Here is a 21,360-nt window from a genome sequence, read left to right as displayed (position 1 = left end):
CTTTATCCACGTTCATTTAATTTTGTCGAATTTTAAATCAGATTGGAGATCAATATATTGGATCGTCTATACTTTTACTCTGATTTTTGTCTGAAAGCGGAAATAAAATTTTATTGAGACAAGATTGAATTTTACAAATAAATAATTTTATCAAAATAAAGCACTTAATAAAATGAGATTTAGAATCTTGGAAAAAATATCAGATAGTCACCTATAAAATGATTGTGAGATAAAGAACGAGCTAAAAAATAATTATTTATTTTTAGACAGTTTAACACGTAAAATATCCAAAATTTTAATCTAAAATTAGTATATTAACATCTTGAATAATTTAATTTGCATCAACTATGAAACTAGTAAATCATAATTGAAGTTCACACAAGAACAGTCTATAAATTAGTATTCAGAATCATACATTTTATTAATTGAAATGGAAAAACAAATATTTTTAAAATATGAACAATTTTTTATTATGAAAAATAAAATTTTGATTTTTCTGTGTCAAATCAATACGAGTTCATAAATTTTTCAAAATATCATAGAAATCGCTTCTCAGAAAACTAGGAAAACCTGTACCATACAAATACCAAAACATAACAAATACCAAAACATAACATATCTATTAGTAACAACCTTATAACAAAGTACTCAATTGATCTCATCCAAAAAAAGTAAAATTAAATCTTGGTTTAATTGAAAAACTAATAAATAGAAAAGAAAATTACAGAATAAATGGGAAATAAAGATATAGAAGTGGAGAAATAAGAGCAAGTCCAACAGTTGCTTTATTTAGTGTCCTAAGTCATAATATAGGGTATTTGATGAAAAAACTTGATCCAACAATGCCCTATATCACTGGCACAACCCATTCAACTCTCTCTCCTTGCCCTATCCCATATTTTATAATAAATTTTTACCAACACTTTATTTCTCTCTCTATTTTATATTATGTTTTAATGATGAAAGTGAACTTTTAATAATAAAATATTAAACATATAGTGAAAATAAGTCACATTATTGGAGTTGAAATTAGTAGAATATGTCCTAAACTATTAGAACATAATTTTTTATATTATATTTAGGGCTCCAACTAGGACACTGTTGGACTTGCTCTAAGGAAGAGTCGACTCCTCCCTGTAACTGGGATTTACTACACTGAAAATTTGATATAATACAGTGGGGTAATTATTTATTTTTCCCCGAAAAATAATATGGCTAGATTTAACATCGTAACTCGGAGCCTTGTGTAAATGACATCTGATCCTAATTAAGACTTCAACTTTATTCAGCAAACGTTGCTGTGGTCCCCACCAGATATCGATATGATAATTATACAGTAATTACCAAAAAGAAGGATGGAGGAAGGGCCCATTACAAATTTCAACCCTCCAAAATTCTTTTTCAATCACTACATTGCAAGATCCCACTACTGAGACTTTGAGAGAGTGAGGGTACAAGTAATTTCTTGCATGTATGAAAGGATGAAATGACCTATAACGACCCTTAATATAAAACAAATACAAGCAGAATTCTACAATGTTGCACTACAGCGGAGCTAAATCCATTAATTTCTTCAAGGTGGTTGATCCTGATCCAAAACCATGGATACATAAAACTGATTACATAACTATCCCAGGCATCCACATGGTTTCACTGGCAAGTGCAACTAGTTTAATTCCATATTTTTCATCATAAAAGGTCTTCACTCGATTTCAGCTTTGTACGTCTATTTGCAAAATCCAAGTAACCCTGCCGAAATAAGCAAATCAGCCATACAAGATAAGTTTATCTGTTAGTAGATTCTTTCACCTGTAGGCATATAAAGGATGTAAAGAGATCAATTTCAAATATATAACAATCATAGTTAGGCTTTCTGTAATTCACTGGAAATTGATTTGTACCTGGAGTATTCCAACAGCAGCAAATTTGTCTATTGCAGACTTATATTGTACTGGATGCAAATTTAAATCCTTCAGCAATAACTCCGTGATCTGAGGACAGCATTAGCACTTCCATATAAGTCTACTATCAGCAGTATCATAAAATGATGATGAAACATGACATTCCCTTGTACAGTCTCATAAAATTAAACCAGTAGTACTGGATGAAGAATGATCAAGCTCAAATCAGCTCTAGCAAATTTCTATCAACAAGGCAGTACTCCATCCAAATTAGATGAGATAATTGACTTTGGGCAAACAACTTAAGGTACATTGACCGTCTAGTTCAGTAATTTAAATTTTTAATTTTTCTTTTATAAATAAAAATTTCACATTTTTTTAAACAATAATTTATATAGCTATACGGTCAATGCACCTTAAATTGTGCAAAGTCAACGAGCTCATCTAATTTGGGATGGAGGGAGTACTAATAAAGCTGTTAAGGTGACAAAGGGCACAAAAAGCTGTGTTTCTTAATTCAACTGCATTGAACGTGGGTATTGATGAATACTATTTGGAGATAGTGAGTTGACAACCCTGCACCATCATGTTACAGTTTACATTTCGGTAATATCATATACAGAAAGCAGCACAAACCTTCGACGTGAAACACTCATCCCAAAAAGTATACCTCAAACCTTCAAGTACTCCTGTTTTACAAAGGTCTTCAACAAAAAGTTTTACTTGTATGGCCTACAAAAGAAGAAAATATATTAAGTCTGAACTGAATGAACAACTGAGAGAGATGTTAGAGAGGAAAACACACATCTGGGCTGTTTCTGTTTCTATAAAATGGGTAGCCAATAATGAAGCCTGACAAGGAGAATTCGGATATCTGCACGCAATAAGAAACACACATAAGTGTAACTGTAATATTAGACATGTTGAAGACTTGAAGTGGAATAAAATTTATTAAAACCTATATGAAATAATGGAGACATGCACAATGCACTATTTTGCTTGCCTAGATTGATTGCTCAGGGACCGAAGCAGGAATCAGGCTTGTTGATCTATCCTTCATAAAAGGTGTAATTTTAATATTAACATTCTCCTTAGTAATATACTTGTACAAGTATTTCTGAAGAGAGAGTAACCAAGATGGGCCTTATTCTTACTTAAACGCACAAATCAATCACTACAAAAAAAATGCAATTAAGAATGCAACACTATAATGTTTGAATGCCTTCAGTAAAAATATGAGCAATGATTTTGATACATATATCTGGAACTGAAAAACTCACCAAACTTTGAAAATCAGTGGCCATCAAGTCAATATTCGATTTCTTCCTTAGCAGAACACTGCATTGGAGGCAAATAACAATTGTTACGAACATGGAAGGAAAATCTATACATAAAATTGAAGCGCGCTGACTAACTAACTTTGTTGATATAACAAAGCTTGGCTTCCAAACAGATATAATAATTAAGATCATCCAACGGCAGGGCCCAGTGCTCAATATATATTGACTAATTCACACCAACTCTGAACTAGATATAATGACTTCGGAGTTTGAGATATCATCATTGAATTAATTATGCATGCTAAGGTGCTCAAATATTTGTTTCAAAGCAACACGTAATGTTACAGTTGTTGCAAATGAATTGAGTAAATACTAGGCCAGCTGAGAATGTTAAACAAATAAACAGCAAGCAATTTCATCTGTTAATAATTTATGAGGAAGTTCTTGCAAATACTATAGAGGTTCACATCAATCCCATAATTTTTATTTTTTTGAAAGGAAAAATGACAAGTAAGATTACAATTCAATTTCTTTGTATCTCAAGAGGATCAACGAACATAAGGAAGAGCCGAAGAGGATATGGCAGTAGGACCCTTACACTGCCCTCTAATAGCAAGTTCAATGCTAGATGCAAAATGGCTATAGCCTAGGAAGCACCGACTCGGATTCGTCGACACGGGACACGGGACACGGGGATTCTCCAATTCTCAAAGAGTCTCGGATACGGGACACGGTAAAAAAAAAAATCATAAAAAAACATAATATTTATATATGTTAAATACTGGATTATATTCATAATAATAGAGTTTCTTTCATGATGAGACACATATCTATTCTGCATTTTCATTCGAATGATCATCTTGTATATATATATATATATATATATTCTGTATATATATATATATAAGAAGGTAGGAGATGTAGTGATATGTATATAAACGTATGTCTGATTGTGTATATATGCGGATAGAAGATGAAAAGAGCTGACTGCTGAGCAATATTATAAAAGAGATGGGTTAGGTTAAATAAGATATGGGCTGGGCTGACTTAAAAAAACATGTGGGTTAGGGTTTTTTTTTAAAGGGCCGTGTCGGCCGCGTGTCGGCCGCGTGTCATGTGCTGACACGCCACACGGCGAGTCGGACACGTACTCAGCCGAGTCGGTGCCGAGTCGCCGTGTCGGACACGGACATGGCGGCCTTTTTGAAGTATCGGTGCTTCCTAGGCTATAGCCATTGCTATAATATGGCACCAAAAAGTGGTTTTTGGTGCTACCTCCTACGGTAGTTGCATTTTGCGACCAAATAATTCCTAATTACCTAGTAACTTTTTGTACAACCCTCCCAACTTTTGTTTGAAGTACATTAAATTTCAGTAAATTCATGTTTGATTGATGATGTGGCTAGATGCATACATGAATCCTTAGTTGCAGATCTGGAACCAACTATGCATTATGCATATTTGCATCTATTTATTCAACTCCTTTGGAGTTGTGTTTTATTTTGCATTTTGTTCAAAATTATGCAATGCAACCAAGTTGGCATTGAATTGGACTTGCTCTGAAAAATGACAACTGAACAAAAATACTACGAATATAGGAACTATTTATTTTAAACTATATGTACTTCCCTTAAAACATACCGCAAAGGTGATGCAATCTGGTTGTGATAATCTGAAACTGCCAAGCCTACGTACTTATCTCCAACATCCAAACCAAGAAATCGCCCTCGTTCCGATGCCTTCAACTTCAACAGATCTTGAAATAAATTTATTGGCCTCATGTACTTCATCTTCTAACTGTTGATCACCACTATCCCCAAAAGATTTACATAAACTTTCGCTGTGACAAATTCCAATTACAAACCATGTCACAAGTAAAACAAAACATAATAAAAACACAGCAAAAACATTTCTATTTTATACACCAATTTACACATTATCATGCAATAAGCCAAAAATTGAGTTAAACTGCAAAATCAATGTGCCACACTCCACTTCAGCTTATACATGTAGATACACTAGGGACGATATCGAAAACACGAAAGTCATCACCGATAACAAAGATTTGTAGCTTATACTCAAAACCCAGATACTATTTTGCTTCACTGATACTACATTACCCAAAAGTACATCAATTTCAAGCTTTTTTAAGAAAACACTCATTGAGGCATTTCATCAAACACCTTACTTGCAATGAAAAACACGACCACAATTACAAAAGGGCTATGAGCAGAGATATATGAAGCGTATATACATAGACGCACAATACGCACAAGAATAAATGTATATACAGAGTGGAAAATTCACCTTACTTAAAGAGGCGCCGAGAACGGGCGAGAAGAAGCTGTGTGAGTAATGAATGGGTAAGAAATGTTATGAGTTTCAATCTTGTTCGTGTTATCAAGCCCAATAACCCATGGTAGCCCAATGTGAATAATTTTAAGAGGCCCAGTAGCCCAAAAATGTGTTTGTTCTTCTTTTTTTTTGTCGGGAAAAAAAATGTGTTTTTTATCTATTTATTATTTGTGTATTTATTTGCATTTGAGTGCATAACTTGTTATTTTGCATGTCCACGAGTAACTCTCGGCAGAAATGAAGGAAAAATAAAAAATTATCACGTTTTGCGCCATACGTGAGATAAAACACGAGATCAGACGAACATTTGAGCTACTTCTCTTATATACTTGCGGATATTTAGATTATTTTATACTTTGATATATATCATCCTTAAATATTTGATAAATATATTTTAGTTTTATTATATATATAAATGATGATATATGATGTGGAGAGTAATAAATGTTTATAATTTTGCCGGGGTTCAAGAATATATTGAAGGCATCTTAACTGTTTCAACTGCATAGCCTGGAAGAGAGATGAAAAAAAAGGCCTTCGCAATAACCTGGTTTAATTGTATTGATGCTGCTCAAAACCAGTTCAAGTATGTTATGAATCCCGATCTGGACGGTCAAAATCAAAATTCGATTCGGAATTTGACCAAAAAAACTCAATCTTTGCAAGGCTGGTCAAAATCACCTCGAAGGGTTATTTTGTCTATCTGGTCTAAAATTGTTTGAATAATTTTATTCTAATTTGTTGAATATAATTGAATTTTATTTCTAATAAGCTAGTTAATATGAATTATTATATTAGATAAATTGATAATTCTTATAATATATGCTACAGTTGTTACATAAATTTGATGACGGTATTAAATTCTCAATATAATATAAATTATGTGATAACATAACTTAACAAATTTATCAAATTATTCTATAAAATATAACTTTACTCTCCTAATTACTTAAAATTTATATTAATAAATGTAATATATCTTAATTAATAATTTAATATATTAATAAATTTAAAATCTAATATTTAAACAAAAATATGTTGTGGAATAAAATTAAATAAATACAACAAAATTTTACAAAAAAATAATAAATCATAAGTAAAAATAAATATTAAAAATCATCCTTCCATCACCCAAAATATAAAATAATATATAATTTTCAGAAATATGCTAATATCAATTTGTATTTATATTAAAAATCAACCTTCTATCACCCAAAAAATGATATATATTTTCTCATGTCATCATAAGTGCCTGACTCATATATTTTTCTTTCTAACAACCCTAAATCAGCAAAATAAATAGTAACTTCCCATTTACAACATAAATTCATCAAAGACCCATGCCAATCCACTCCTCAACTTCTTGCCATATTCGACAAACTTTTCGCAAAAAGTCTCGAAAAGCCGGAGAAAAGTCGAAACTTCTCCGTGTACAATTTCTTTATCACCAGACGTTATTCTTATTTCTTACACAAAGCCAAAAATACAAGTCGGCGCAACTGGTTAAAATGCCAACTAGTAGAACCACTAACGTTTTCATTACTTTAGTTTATTACAAGCACTATGCCCTTTCTTTATAATATTATTACATACTAATCTATTTTACTACATTATACATATGTACCCACAATAATTTCGTGTCTTTTGAACTCCAGTTCATTCATCTGTATATACTTACAAATACTTACATATTTTAATATTCCAAGCCAGTTCACTGTTTCTTGACCCTGTCTTGCTAAGCAAACAAGTCTCTCAGATTGGTTTGTAAGTATAATTATAAGTTCATGTCTGGTTTATTTATGAATCTTTTTTATGTTTGAGCTGTGATTTGGGCTTTAGGTTTGATTCTGAGCTGACCCTTTAGTCTTAAGATGTAGAGATTGAATCTTGACTTGGATTTATGTGGTGTTGTGTTGAATTGGGATGGTTGGCTATTGTTGTTGTCCCTTGATTTGATTTAGAATCTTGGTAATGTACTTGTGTTTTTGTGATTTAGTTGATTTGGTTTGTGGTTGAGATTTGAGTCTTGATTAGTTGGAAGTAATGAAGTGTCTTTGTTTGTTTGGTGTATGAAGTAATTGTTTGTGTTTAAACATATATGTTTCTTGATTTGAGGTTAGCATATAGGATATAGCAATTTGTCTGAGATTGAAGGAGAATCTTGGGTGTTAAATTTGGCCTTGTGGTGTTGTTAATTTAGTTATTCTGCATGGAAGCATATTAGGGCATGATAGGTTGATTGATGATATGGGCATGATAGGTTGATTGATGATTTGATCTTTTAGGGCATTTGTTGTTGATGTATGAATTTGTTATCGTGTGCATACCTTTTAGGGTAATATAGACTGTTATTACATAAATTGGTTTCGCGGGAATATAGGAAGATATCTAAGCTGTTAATTTTACACGCAATATTTGAGAAACCCTTTAGCCAGTAGTCTAGGTTTTTAATGAGTTGTTGACGTCAAAATTATTTGGCATTTTTCGGTACAGAGATGGGTTGTGGCTGCTCTAGCTTAGTCTCCTGTTGTTGGAAGCCGGAAACTAATGGACCGACATCAAAGGCCCATAATGATGGTATGTAAACGTGGCATGTGTCCAACATTCGACCCCTTTGATATGTGGGTCTTAACCTTTTCTTTGTATGTCTTTCAGAAAATGAGGAAAAGGATGAAGCTAGTGACTTGCCTGCGTTTCGGGAGTACACATTGGAGCAACTAAGGAATGCAACATCTGGTTTTGCGGTGGAGAATATAATATCTGAACACGGGGAAAAGGCCCCAAATGTTGTCTATAAAGGAAAGTTAGAGACCCAGCTGCGGATTGCAGTCAAACGCTTTAATAGATCTGCTTGGCCAGATCGTCAGCAATTTCTTGTAAGTTACGTTACCTTGCTGCGGATGGATATATCACATACTTTTAGGGAATTTTAATATACATATCCACTTCTCGCTTTCTCACATTTAGATGTAAAGTAGCAAGTAGACAACCCTTCAATGTCTTAATATGTATTTCTTTCAAGCTGTTATTATAATTATTATTATTATTGTTTTGAAACAAAATATACATTCAATAAAGTACTTTTAATATATTGCTGCCACATAATTTATTATATAATATATTGGCTTATCGTTTCCCTCTACACTATAAAGATGTAAATTTATATACTGAAGAGGACTTATAATTTGACTTCTACAGTTATTTGTTGTTTTTGCCATGATCTTTTATTAAAAAATTACAAACTTTCCACTGCTAACTATATGTACCATGAACTAATCTTGCTTTGCAACTTCAGGAGGAAGCAAGAGCTGTTGGTCAACTCAGAAACTGTAGGTTGGCGAATCTACTTGGTTGTTGTTTTGAAGGTGATGAAAGATTACTTGTTGCAGAATACATGCCCAATGACACACTTGCCAAACACTTATTTCACTGTAAGCCTTCTATTATCCTCACCTTCATTAATTTTGTTTTGTATTGCTCTCTGTTTTGGTGGGTTTACTTTCATTATTTTAGTGAAATTTAATTGATGTTGGAGGAAAATGGCCATTAAATACTAGTAATATTTGTTTTTCTTAAACTTCGTTAAATAAAACCATTACTTTCATTATTCATTTTGCAATTGGATTTATTAGATATAAGAACTCAAAAAAGTTGCATATAACAATCCTTTTTTCGCTTATGAACATTAATATATATCAGTTGTTTCATTATCCATTTTGCAATTATACCTAGATACAAAAATTCATTTTTCTGGCATATATTGTGGCATGTGGTAAATATGGTTGCTAAATACTATATTTATTAAAGAAGAGGCTATACTTACGTCTTGAAGAGTCATCCTATTTTTATATACATGAATGAGATCTCTATTGCTCTTTATAATTTCTAATAGTTCATGTGATATTTGTTTTTATTTATCTCAGTAGATTTCTTTTTATGCGTGTGGAGATTTAAAAATTTGTTTGTCATAAATGTTTTTTAATCGACTTTTATATTAAAACAGTTATTTATGTATCTTTTGTAGATTCAGAAGATTTAGTTTCGGTATCTATTTATGATTTACACTTGGTGGTGAAGTTTTTTGAATATTATATACTTTTGTAATCTTCTATTTAAGAGATTATTAATAAAAATATAACTTGAGATTCTTTTTCAAGAATCCTATCCTCTTAGACATGTTTTTACCTCGAAACTATTTTTGCTTTATAAATTCTTTGATGAAAGGTATTTAGTTACATGTCCACTGTGTCAATCTTCCCTTCTCTTCATCATCTTTCATCCTCATGTCTTGTCAGATTCATTTTTTCTCCATATTATTTCATTCTTATAGGATCTTATCTGAATATGTTTATAGGGGAATCACAACCTATGAAGTGGGCTATGCGTTTAAGGGTGGCTTTATATCTTGCACAAGCTCTCGAGTATTGTACAATGAAAGGACGTGCCCTTTATCACGATCTTAATGCTTACAGGATAGTCTTTGATGATGTAAGTAAACTGTTTAGGTTGTTCTAGTCATTCTAAAGCTGTTCTACCTTGCTGTTTTATCAACTTTGTGCTTCTGTATTTCATCATTTGACAGGATGCTAATCCAAGACTCTCTTGCTTTGGGTTGATGAAGAATAGTAGAGATGGAAAAAGTTACAGTACTAATCTAGCATTTACCCCACCCGAATATCTGAGGACTGGTAAATATTCTTTGCAACATTATTGATTATCCGTGTAAAGAGTTTTCGGATTTGTCTAGTTTTTGCTTGCATTATATAGCAGAACTGTTGTGTTGACTGCTTTCTGTTCAATTATGTTAGTAAACTTTATCATTAACTCTCAGACCAACCAATATAGAACACTAATAGTAATTTATATTAAATAGTAATGTTTTGGGACACAAAAAGTTGGTGCTCCTCATCCATCTGCCAGGCATTTATTTATATAAGAAGCCTCAAATGATAATTATCGGGTGTCTTGTAAGCTGATGGGTCAGAACCTATTAACTTCTTTTTTTAAAAAAAAGTTTATATGTAACTAAGCGGAGAGATGAAGAAGCGAAGGCAATTTTTTTCCCCTTTCTGGTAGTGGCCAATTACAATAGTTAAATACTCAGACCCTTACATTCACTGAAATTTGAACCCTCAACCACTTCTACCAAGGGAAGAGGAATATACATTGGGCTAAACTGCTAGATAGAATTTAAGGCTATAATTTTACTGACCAATTTGGTGCATTACTTTGTAATGGGAACTCAATAGTATAGTATGACACGTTAAGCGAGTAATGGATGGAGCATTTATATTTGTTCAACTTTAGACCTAATAATTTTCATATGAGAATTAGGTTTAGGTTAGTTCCTTTACAACCGTAAACAAGTTTTACACAACATTCCATGTCCGATATGGCTCACAAGTCATAAGCTCAAAATAGTAACTTAATAATAACATTAAATTTGGCTCATAACTTGATATTTATTTTTCTTATGGAAAAGATAAGTTGTTCCTTGTTTCCTTTGTATTTTTTAGATCTCTCTGCTTCGTCTTACTTCAATGAATTTTGGTCACTCCATAAATCTATTTGTCCTTTAAAATGAGTTCACTTCCCTTTTTTTACAGGAAGAGTAACTGCTGAAAGTGTAATTTATAGCTTTGGGACCCTTTTGCTTGACCTCCTCAGTGGAAAGCACATTCCTCCAAGCCATGTAAAACTTCCAATTCATGTTGTTCATTGTCCTAAATTAGTAAAATAAAATAGTGAAGGGGCAAACAGCCATGGCACAAAAAATTTGAAATAGAGTTATTCCATACTCCCATGGGGTTTGGATCTGGCTCAGTTATGTTTTGCTTGTACGAAAATGGTGAAATACCCGAAGTCACTACAAAAAACATTTTGAGACTTAAATAATACATTCAATTCGTTGACAGATTTATGTCTTGTTTAGAAGTATATACTTTGTGAAACCTCTAACTTGTGGTCTTTTTTGGCTGTGCGCCTTTTGTATTATTCATCTTTTACCTTAATCTTGCTATGTTTCTTTTAGAATCTATACCAGTGTTTGTTCCAAGCACTTTCTAGCCACTGATGGGAACTATATATTGATCTTAAAATACTCTGTCAGGCCCTCGACTTGATAAGGGACAGGAATCTTCAGATGCTGACAGATTCTTGTTTGGAAGGTCAATTTTCAAACGATGATGGGACTGAATTGGTGCGCTTAGCTTCAAGATGTCTACAATACGAGCCTCGTGAGCGTCCAAATGCTAAGTCTTTGGTTACCGCTTTGATTCCTCTTCAGAAAGAAGCACAGGTAACGGTTCCCCAAAGACTGGAATGCAACATCTTTATTAGTTTCGGAGTTTGTCTTGCATTATTTAACAGATCATATAGTGAGATATATGAATAGCTTTTGTGTTGCAGCTGGGAATCAATATGGAGACCATATGAGTAAAGGATTTTGCACAATTTGTTAATACTATATGAATTCAAGTTTTTTCAAAGTTTATAGAGTATTCATAGGACATTACTGTGTAGGATACCAAAAGAATTTTTAAGGTGCACATGTCTACATTCTATGCAGTTTACTTTGGTACTAGTGATTTCTTGAAAAATTGGATTATTCTATCTCATATGACTCTTAGTACTCAACCCGAGTCCTATTGGTGCTCTTATTGCTTGATATAGTGATATCTCAGCAGATCTTAGTTATCACATTCTGTGAAAATGGCTACCTGACCATCGTGTAAGGTATATAAGGTTTTGGATTTTTTAGGATGTTATAAAGTTTGCCTTCTATTTTTACCAGGTTTCGTCAAATGAGCTAATGGGTGTACCAGACAGCAGTGCTGCTTTTCCTTTATCTCCACTTGGCGAGGCTTGTTTGAGAAAGGATTTGACAGCTATACACGAAATCTTAGAAAAACTCGGGTACAAAGATGACGAGGGAGCTGCAACAGAGGTATATAATTCTAATTTTTATCATTTCCATAAGTAACATTTGTTTTTTAAGATATGCAACTCTATATATATCCACTTCTATACTTATTTATACATTTATAAAGAACTTGTTTCAACCCTTGAATCTTTTAAGTACTCATATTGTCTTGTCAGACGATATTTGAAATTAAAAATATGACGTGTTCTTATATTTTCATGTACTCCTTACTAATTTATTGGCTGTACATGCTCCTATGATCTAAGGATCAGACAAGAATATACCAGCTTTAAACTCAGCACGTTAATTTAGCAGAAGTAAAGATAAGTTAGTAATTAGTATGACTCCATTTGCGGAAGCGGTGTAGAGCAAAGTAGGGTAACAGGATTCATTTTAATTTTTTTTATTCATCTCTATAGGTATCTTGTATATAACATTAATAAATTAACACCAATTTATTGCCTAATATTTCCACAGAACCTTGATAAAGTAATTACCGATAAATGTATAACCTCATCATATGAATTATTTTCGTTAGTCCCAACAGCAATAAGACCGTTGTATTATTATTAACCTCAATAAATGTATGAAATCTTGTGGTCCAGAGGGTACTTATTTACCGAGGTTTAATTGTATTGTTATATCTATTATATTCAAAAAGTTCGTCATAGGGTATATTATTTCCTAATTCTAATGTAAAATCGAATGTTAATATGTTTCATTTTTTTTTCTCTGTATGTATTATTACTCTCTAATCTTTTAATCTTAAATATGCACCTTATGTTTTAAATTTTGCCTCTATTCATGCCATTTCTTTTCACATAGTTTCAATAATATTTGCATAAAATATCAAGTGTAACTAATCAATAAATTAGAGTTCCATTTAGGATGTTTTGTGCTTTTAGTATAAGCCAAGTATGTTCTCTATATCACATGATTTTATTTCATGGGACCCCAATGTACTTGGGGTTTAGTATACCCCTCCGAAGGTCTTAGAAGATGAGAAATCTTATCAGGTAACGTAGGAAGAAGTCGAGGAGTCTCGTCGTAACAATTTTTTGCGTTTCTTAGCATTTATGTTAGATTTTGGATAACTAGTGCAGGTGGTGCACAGGAAAATGTAATAACTTGTGGCTAGGGAATACCACTAGGTATTTAAAACTAAGTGGAGAACCAAAATCCACTTCAAATGATCATTGCGTGTGGATTTGTAGCCCGTAGTAGTACAAGATCCGATTACTACCAGTCACCACTCATGTCATAGATCTGGAATTGGAATCTTTATCGTTTCCAGAATTCCTCTACGCAATAGTTTATGTGCTCACTAGTTTGTTTTTTCTTAATGCAGCTGTCATTTCAGATGTGGACAAATCAGGTACACGAAACTATAAACTCAAAGAAGAAAGGGGATGCTGCTTTCAGGCGTAAAGAATTTCAAGCTGCGGTTGACTGCTTCACACAGGTATGGGTGTTCATTATCCATCTACCCCTGAGGGCTGAGAAGTTATAGTAGGCTAAGTTATTAAAATTTGGGAGAATCTACCATATATTAATAAGTATGCAAGTTATGGATATGTTGTATTTTTAGTTATCTGCATCTCCTATGTTACCATGTACAACTTGCCATTGCTGTTGACATACATTAATTAGCACTTAACAGGCTGAGGATATGGTTAAATATTCTTTACAAGACACTCCTCAGATCGAGTTTAGAATAAAAATGACAGAAAATATTCTTGCATTTAACTAATGCACTTCCGCTTGGGCAAGTAGATAATATTGCAGATAGTTCCACTCGCTATCCACTATAATAATTATGTAGCTGATAATTAGTTGCTTCATCTCTCACTTTCAGTTCATTGACGTGGGAACCATGATCTCCCCTACTGTTTTTGCCCGTCGAAGCCTGTCATATCTTATGACCGATATGCCACAAGAAGCTCTCAATGATGCGGTGCAAGCACAAGTAATATCACCTGTCTGGCATATTGCATCATACCTACAAGCTGTTGCTCTTTTTTCTCTAGGAAGGGAAAACGAGGGCCAAATTGCACTCAGAGAGGGTTCAATCCTTGAAGAGAAAAAGAACACAGAATCCTAAACAAAACGAACGATCTGTTGTTTTTTGTTCTCTCTATCCCGGATTATGAGTTGGTTTTATTTCTTGAAGCATTCTCTTGTGACTATCGGATGGGTTGGTTTCGGTCAGTTGTTTGGTTCCTTAGACACTTGCAGTGGTATTTGTGAGACCAAGATATACATACAATCTTGAAAAATAATTCAGGTAGATATTGCTTGTTCATCTGGATTATAGATCATGCAAATAGAAAGTTAAGGTGAAGTAAAATTTACCGTGGTGTATATGTACCTATAGAGAACAAATGTTATCTATGTATCTTGTTTATGTTAATCTCAAATGGGATGTTCCTTTGTTTGTAGACTTGCTATTTCGTGCTTTGTATTGTTGAATTAGTAGCATTGTTTGCTATTGCTTTTATGTTTCGGTTGACGATGTATTCTTTCATTGGTAATCTTAAGCTTTTGAAATGTGTCTATATTAAGCATGTAGAAATTCAGAGCATCCTGCAATCTTGACATGGTCTGTTTTAAAATGTTTTGTCAACTTGTATCCAGAACATTTGACCCAAAGAACCATTTTTTCCTGCTAGTAATGCTTTTATGTATGACCTTGATTTCTTTGATAGTTACTGAATATACTGCACCTTGTCTTTGACGAACAATAGAATTTGGATATTGCATGTCAACTCCTTTCTGAATATATCTCAGCGGAAGAACGAAAATAAATTTTCTTACAAGTATTCGGATAATTTTGATCCACAAGTCTGGCACATTTTTTTCACAGGAGTAGAACTGTTGAGTTTGCCAACGTATGACTCACGTTAAAATATGTTGAAAGATGGAATAGAAAAATCAAAAACGTGTGTTTCCGAAATGGAGAACTTAGAGTTGGGAAGGGGAAATCAAAGGATGTGTAGTTGTAGTTTCGAAAAAAAGGGGGAGAAAGGTTAATCAAAAGAAATATAGTCGTAGTCTAATATTTTAAAGATAGACAACGGAGTTAAAATAAATCAAATTATAAAGAAATATCTGGCTATGATTTCGTCAATTACTTTCACCAAATTCAATTTAGGTGTGATTAATCAGGTCACGAAAAAATATTGGTTATGATTTCGTCAATTACGAGTGCCGAGTAGTCACTGTTCAGTTATTTCATGCTCCAAAACTGGTAATGACAACTGACCATACAGTTTATTTTTATTTTAAACCTCGTAATCTGAACCCGGTTATAGCAAATTTATCTTTCTCGCATGTGGCGGAGGCAGGAGAAAATACTAGGGAGGGCCGAAATATATTAAAAAAATAAATTCTCAACTACAAGTAAAAGTGTAAAAAAAAAAAAAAAAAATCATAACGCGTTACAATTACGTGCTCTCAGTCTCTGTCATTCTCTGCCTTTGTTTTGTTTCTGTTGCTACTGCTCGTTACTCCGAGACCTGGGTCATGTGTGTTCCGTCACAGACTCAAAGTGTGTTGCGGGCTAGTCTTTCTTAATTAAAAATTTTTATAACTTTGGCCCAATTTCAGAGGGCCCAGACCTACTCTGATCATTACTCCCTCTGCCTGTGTCCAATCATGGTTTTCGGCATTTTATCGTCATTATAATGATATTGAATCAACTTAACATGAAAAAAAGCTTACAATTTCCATAAAAAATGACAATGAATACAATTTACAGGAAAAAAGACAGATGAAGATGCTTCACAAAACATAGAGAGAAAACAAGCAATTACTCCAACACAACAGGTCTTCTTATTTCACCACCTCATAACCTGAATCAATTCATCAAACCACACCAATATGTACTCGCCACATATAAGTTAATCTGATCACTGTGCTTCACATTTCTCCAATCTCAATTCTCCATCCCCTCTTCATCATCATACTCATCTTCCTGATCATCATCCGCCACAGCCTCCTGATACTGCTGATACTCCGAAACCAAGTCATTCATGTTGCTTTCGGCCTCAGTGAACTCCATCTCATCCATTCCCTCCCCTGTGTACCAATGCAGAAACGCTTTCCTCCTGAACATCACAGTGAACTGCTCCGAAACACGCCTAAACATCTCCTGAATCGACGTCGAATTCCCCATGAAAGTCGAAGACATGGCCAGGCCCGTGGGAGGAATGTCACAGACACTTGACTTGACATTGTTGGGAATCCACTCGACAAAGTACGAGGAGTTTTTGTTCTGGACATTGATCATTTGTTCGTCGACTTCTTTAGTACTCATTTTGCCGCGGAACATGGCCGAGGCTGTGAGGTAACGGCCGTGGCGCGGGTCAGCGGCGCACATCATGTTCTTGGAGTCCCACATTTGTTGAGTGAGTTCGGGGATTGTGAGGGAACGGTATTGTTGAGAGCCGCGGGAAGTTAGAGGCGCGAAACCGACCATGAAAAAGTGGAGGCGAGGGAAGGGGATCAGATTTACGGCTAGTTTTCGGAGATCGGAGTTGAGTTGTCCCGGGAAACGGAGGCAGCATGTTACACCGCTCATGGTTGTGGAGATCAAGTGGTTCAAATCACCGACTGCATTCACATAAAAATTCGAAATCACAAAAATAATTCAATTAGACAGATCCAAAGGTGTATTTGATCACTACCCAATTTGAATATGTTCAATTATATATAGCATAAGATCTATTTGGAATCTTATTCTAACATCTTAAAATTTTTAGGTGGATTGATTCTCAATATAGGATCACAGGAATCCTCAATATAGGATCACAGGGCCGGCTCAACAGTGAAGCCAACTAAGCAGTGGTTTAGAGCCCAACCTAAAAGGACCTCAAAATTTCAACGGTCTTCGGTATCTGATTTGACGGAAATCTCAAATTTTGAGTAAAGAGAGTGTTAGAAAATAGCATAACATCCATTTTGGATCTTCCTTTACCAAGGTATTGGTTCTCAACATGATCATATAATTTTTTTTCTCCTGATTGAATTATTCGTCATGGTCCATAATATTATTTGTCTTTAGCTACTGGCAAGACATTAAAAAGAATTAATTACATAAAGAAAAAGCACTTACAGCTGGGATTAGTGAGCTTGAGTGTACGGAAACAGATATCATACAGAGCTTCATTGTCAAGCACCATACATTCATCAGCATTCTCGACCAGTTGGTGGACGGAGAGGGTGGCATTGTAAGGTTCCACCACCGTATCCGAGACTTTCGGAGAAGGAAAGACCGAAAAAGTCAACATCATCCGATCAGGATACTCTTCCCTGATCTTCGATATCAATAGTGTTCCCATACCAGATCCAGTACCTCCTCCCAGTGAGTGACATATTTGAAACCCTACATATCCGCATTATTCACATCAGTACGTGCACAAGACTTCCGTATCAGCATATCAGCACGTCCTAAAAAAATAACATGACTACTAAATTTACGTACCTTGAAGGCAATCACAATTCTCAGCTTCTTTGCGGACAACATCAAGAACTGAATCAATAAGTTCAGCTCCCTCAGTGTAATGACCCTTAGCCCAGTTGTTACCAGCGCCATTTTGTCCGAAAATAAAGTTATCAGGCCTGAAAATATTTCCATAAGGCCCTGTCCTCAGGCTATCCATAGTGCCAGGCTCGAGATCCACCAGCACGGCTCGTGGCACGTACCTGCCACCACTAGCCTCATTGTAGTACACATTCACCCTCTCTAGCTGAACATGGGAGTCTCCGTGGTAGTTTCCGGTGGCGTCGATGCCGTGTTCATCGCAGACTACTTCCCAGAATTTTCCTCCGATTTGGTTGCCACATTGGCCTGCTTGAATGTGAAGAATTTCTCTCATTTCTGAGTCGAAAAAAATAAATTAAATAATGTTACAAAAAAAAGGAAGGAGGAATTTTTGTACTTGGAGGGGGAGAGGGCGAGGAAGAATGAATGAAGGTTGGTTTTTGTAGTTTTTTTGTGAGGTCCGGTTTGATTGCGACAATAAAATTTATTTATTTTATTATAAAATTTAAAAAATAATGGGAGAGAGGTTAATTAATTTATTAATTCCATGTGGATGTGTTTTTGTGGGCTATGTTTAAGCCCACTGTGAGTGAGCTGGGCAGGGAGCGAGACAGCGGTGCAGTTACCGTATGATTTTACCAGTCTACCCCTGGAATCTTATCCCATCTTTAATTTTTTTTAAATATATAAATGAATGTTGATTTAATTACAAGACTTGAAGTTTTTAGAATTAAAAAAAAAAACAGTAGTATATTATATTTCTTTTTGGCTTTTAGCGTATTATTCATGCAATGTACTTGCGTGGACTGTTTATCCATTTTGTAACAAATAAAGCAAACCGTACAAATGGAATGCTTCTTTCTTTTTGACAAAGTCGTAAAAACACAATTAAATTATAAATAATTCGAGACATTCACCCGAAGAAAATTATTGCAAGGGATCCAAAAGTATCAACCTAAAATTCAGAATGGGCCTGTGATTAGAAATGAAATTAGCTGATCCTGACAAAAAAAAAAAAGAAATGAAATTAGGTGGCAAGTTGAGTAATAAATAATTAAGCAGATAAGGAATATCAATTAGTGGGTGTTGGGTGCTGTTTAGAATAAATAAAGCAAAAATACTCACCTCCGTACCAAGAATTATGAGTATCATTATCAACTATAAAATTGAAAGGTATTAATTTTTTTAATTAATTAATATTTAGAGATTTATGTTTCATTGAAACATATAGAAATATTTGAAGTTAATATATTTCTTGAGACAAACGTTTTTATACTTATTATGAAACGTTTAATTATTAAATAAATTAACCGGACGAGTAAAAGTATATCTACATGCATACTTCATTGAACTTATTTGGAAAGAATAATAATTTAAAAAGATATTGTAATAAAATTATTCTAATACAAGCCCACCTCCAAATTAAAATTATGTATTAAAATACGTATGATATATTTAAAACTGGGATATATATTTGAAATTAAGAATTACCAATGATATAAATCATTATTAAGTAAGATCCGAGTGATCTATAAACATTAATCATGTAAATAAGTAATTTTGTTTTGGATTTCAATATAGAAAGACAATATATTTTAAAGTTAAATAATTAAATAATCTCATTTAAGGCCAAACATATTTTTTCAAGAGGTTTAAGTGAAATGACTAATTTCTTCTCAGTTATTAGCAAAAAGTTGAAAAAAAAGAGTAGTGTCTTATTCAATCTTGTCTTATCCCATGCAAGGATGCAAGTATAATGTCCCACTCCTACCTTTCTTCCATCTCTAGCTTCCTTGTTTGGTGCAGGGATCCAATGTCATTATCACTTTCTAATCTTAATTATAGACATTATCACTTCTTATAATAATGTTGTTATATGGAACTTCAATAATTAGAGATCGGATCAATACAATGATTCCAAAGCTTGTGCTGTTACAACACAGTAGTGTTGTATTATTCAATACTCCCTCCGTCTTTAAATATTTTTCCTGTTTGTACTTTTCACGTTTGCCAACACGCACTTTTGATCGTTAATATCTTTCATTTCGTAGTAGCATTAAATATAAAAACTTCATCGTATTAAAGTACTTGTGAATACGAATCTAACAAGATCACTCATGATTATATTTACTTTTATAGATTAGATGTAAATTAGTAATTTGTCTCATGTTATGAACAGTACCGACATCACAAACAAGAAAAGAAAAAAGAAACGGAGGGAGTAATTAATTCATATCAAGGGTTGTGTTTTGTCAAGATCTGAAGCAAGAATTAAGGGTTAATTAAACTGTCGGTTATGTAATAAAGAATCTATCTCTATAGTTGTATGATGTCCCGCTAGTACCAACCGCAATTTGTTTTACATCTCTATAGTCCAGTGTCGTACCCCGGTCAAATCCCCTGTCATTTACTCCCTCCGTCCCACCCATTTTTTATCGAATGAGTTGGACACGAAGGTTAAGAAATATGTATAAAATAGTGGAAAAGAGGAAGAAAAGTGGGTCTAATGGTGGGATCTATTGGTTTTTAATGTATAAAAAATAGATAGTGGAGTAAAAGTAGTGTGAAAAGGAAAGAAAAGTGGAGAAGTGGTGGGACTCATTGACTATTTTTGATAAGTTTTGAAAGGTAAAGAATTGGATGGGATACCCCAAAAAAGAAAACGTAAAGAAATGAGTGGGACGGAGGGAGTATGTGTTAGAGCAACTCCAAGGGGCTCTCTAAACAACCTTCTAAATCTAAATTTTAGGAGCAAATCAAATTTTAGTGCTCCAATGGGCTCCTAGATGCTCTTTAAAAATTTAAGAGCTTACTCTCTCTCCTTTCTTTTAAAGAGTATCTAGTAGCTCCTTACCCAATATTATATTAATTTCTCTTCAATCTTCTCTCTCTTTTAGTTAACTTTTTTCCTCTCATTTATATAAAATAAATATAAAATAAATATAAAATATGAATAAGGAGCAAGTATAAAGAGTACCATTGGAGTTCTCATGCTTTTTAGTGTATTAACTTACTAGGAGCCACATTTTATATTATTATTTAAGGAATGATTTAGGAGCACCGTCGGAGATGCTCTTATGTGATACCCGAATCAAATCCCTAAGTCTTATTCAGGAAATAGAGTCAAGTCCCGAATTTTAAATCTAATATAAGTTGAAATTTATAAGGACAATACAAGTAATCCAACCGATAAGTCTCCACTCTCCTCGTATGCGTAATTAATAGGACTCGGGTGCTAGTGTAATGCATTAAACAGATTATGCATAATCTTAATAAAAAACCGTCAGGGAAGAATTATTGTTTGCGTTGGCTTATTTCCATCACATCTGACTGTGGAAAATTATGCACACATCTGTTAGT

At 33.7% G+C, this 21,360-nt stretch overlaps 3 protein-coding genes across 7 annotated transcripts; 1 reads left to right on the top strand and 2 right to left on the bottom strand.

Moving 5' to 3' along the window:
• Positions 1-1,261: 1,261 nt before the first annotated feature.
• Positions 1,262-5,648, bottom strand: LOC108206942 (uncharacterized). Of its 4 annotated transcripts, none has more exons than XM_017377392.2 (7): positions 5,489-5,648; positions 4,823-5,021; positions 3,182-3,239; positions 2,707-2,775; positions 2,538-2,633; positions 1,902-1,991; positions 1,262-1,809 (listed from the first exon to the last, which is right to left on the bottom strand). In XM_017377392.2, exons 2-7 carry the CDS (start codon positions 4,969-4,971, stop codon positions 1,786-1,788), a joined length of 486 nt encoding a protein of 161 aa, XP_017232881.1. In that variant the 5' UTR covers positions 4,972-5,021; positions 5,489-5,648; the 3' UTR covers positions 1,262-1,785. The 4 variants fall into 4 exon arrangements, with proteins under 4 accessions (XP_017232881.1, XP_017232878.1, XP_017232879.1 ...); XM_017377389.2 differs by having other exon boundaries at positions 1,262-1,749; XM_017377390.2 differs by having other exon boundaries at positions 1,262-1,749; positions 5,494-5,562.
• A 1,357-nt stretch (positions 5,649-7,005) lies between these two features.
• Positions 7,006-14,896, top strand: LOC108208861 (serine/threonine-protein kinase BSK7). 2 transcript variants are annotated; one of them, XM_017379437.2, is made up of 11 exons: positions 7,006-7,300; positions 8,030-8,113; positions 8,192-8,412; positions 8,832-8,967; positions 9,891-10,024; positions 10,119-10,224; positions 11,143-11,228; positions 11,646-11,834; positions 12,330-12,482; positions 13,807-13,920; positions 14,314-14,896. In XM_017379437.2, exons 2-11 carry the CDS (start codon positions 8,032-8,034, stop codon positions 14,557-14,559), a joined length of 1,467 nt encoding a protein of 488 aa, XP_017234926.1. In that variant the 5' UTR covers positions 7,006-7,300; positions 8,030-8,031; the 3' UTR covers positions 14,560-14,896. The 2 variants fall into 2 exon arrangements, with proteins under 2 accessions (XP_017234926.1, XP_017234927.1); XM_017379438.2 differs by lacking the exon at positions 7,006-7,300 and adding an exon at positions 7,334-7,375.
• A 1,267-nt stretch (positions 14,897-16,163) lies between these two features.
• Positions 16,164-18,430, bottom strand: LOC108208862 (tubulin beta chain-like). The gene is made up of 3 exons (XM_017379439.2): positions 17,941-18,430; positions 17,572-17,841; positions 16,164-17,069 (listed from the first exon to the last, which is right to left on the bottom strand). The coding sequence occupies exons 1-3, from the start codon at positions 18,332-18,334 to the stop codon at positions 16,393-16,395; spliced, it is 1,341 nt and encodes a 446-aa protein (XP_017234928.1). The 5' UTR covers positions 18,335-18,430; the 3' UTR covers positions 16,164-16,392.
• Positions 18,431-21,360: the final 2,930 nt, after the last annotated feature.

This window comes from Daucus carota, chromosome 2 (assembly GCF_001625215.2).
Source record: "Daucus carota subsp. sativus chromosome 2, DH1 v3.0, whole genome shotgun sequence".
NCBI classification, from domain to species: domain Eukaryota; kingdom Viridiplantae; phylum Streptophyta; class Magnoliopsida; order Apiales; family Apiaceae; genus Daucus; species Daucus carota.
The sequence above is the reverse complement of the archived record's forward strand: the minus strand, read 5'-3'. Positions and strand labels throughout refer to the sequence as shown.